The following is a 323-nucleotide window of genomic DNA, read 5'->3' on the forward strand; positions in this document are numbered from 1 at the left end:
CTGACAATAGAGCTGCGAGCAGCCGGTGGTGTGCAGATGGCAGGCGGACAGAGCGGGAAAAGAAAACAACAAGAAAATTACATCTCTCTTACCTTTCCTCTTTGATCTCCTCCTCCTCCTCCTCTTGGACTTGCATCTCAGCTGCCCGCTCGGCCCTCCCGACGCCCTGCCGCTGCCCAGGACGGATGTCATGCCGGTACCTCAGCGAGCAGCACCGCGCCAACGTGCTCTCCTCCCGCGGAGTTTCTCCTCGTTCTGGAGGCGGCTTTTATAGGGCGGTGGGTCGGGCCGGCGGGGCTGTGCCGGGGCTGTGCCCGGGCTCC

General features: G+C 62.8%; 1 protein-coding gene across 1 annotated transcript in view; it reads right to left on the reverse strand.

Moving 5' to 3' along the window:
• Positions 1 to 300, reverse strand: part of ADARB2 (adenosine deaminase RNA specific B2 (inactive)) — a 307,848-nt gene extending 307,548 nt beyond the window's left edge. The window contains exon 1 of the mRNA XM_005426737.2: positions 93 to 300. Within this exon, the coding sequence (XP_005426794.1) occupies positions 93 to 192 (100 nt within the window). The 5' untranslated portion in view covers positions 193 to 300. The remainder of the gene's footprint in view (positions 1 to 92) is intronic.
• Positions 301 to 323: the final 23 nt, after the last annotated feature.

The sequence above is a fragment of the Geospiza fortis genome, unplaced genomic scaffold (assembly GCF_000277835.1).
Source record: "Geospiza fortis unplaced genomic scaffold, GeoFor_1.0 scaffold270, whole genome shotgun sequence".
NCBI lineage: Eukaryota > Metazoa > Chordata > Aves > Passeriformes > Thraupidae > Geospiza > Geospiza fortis.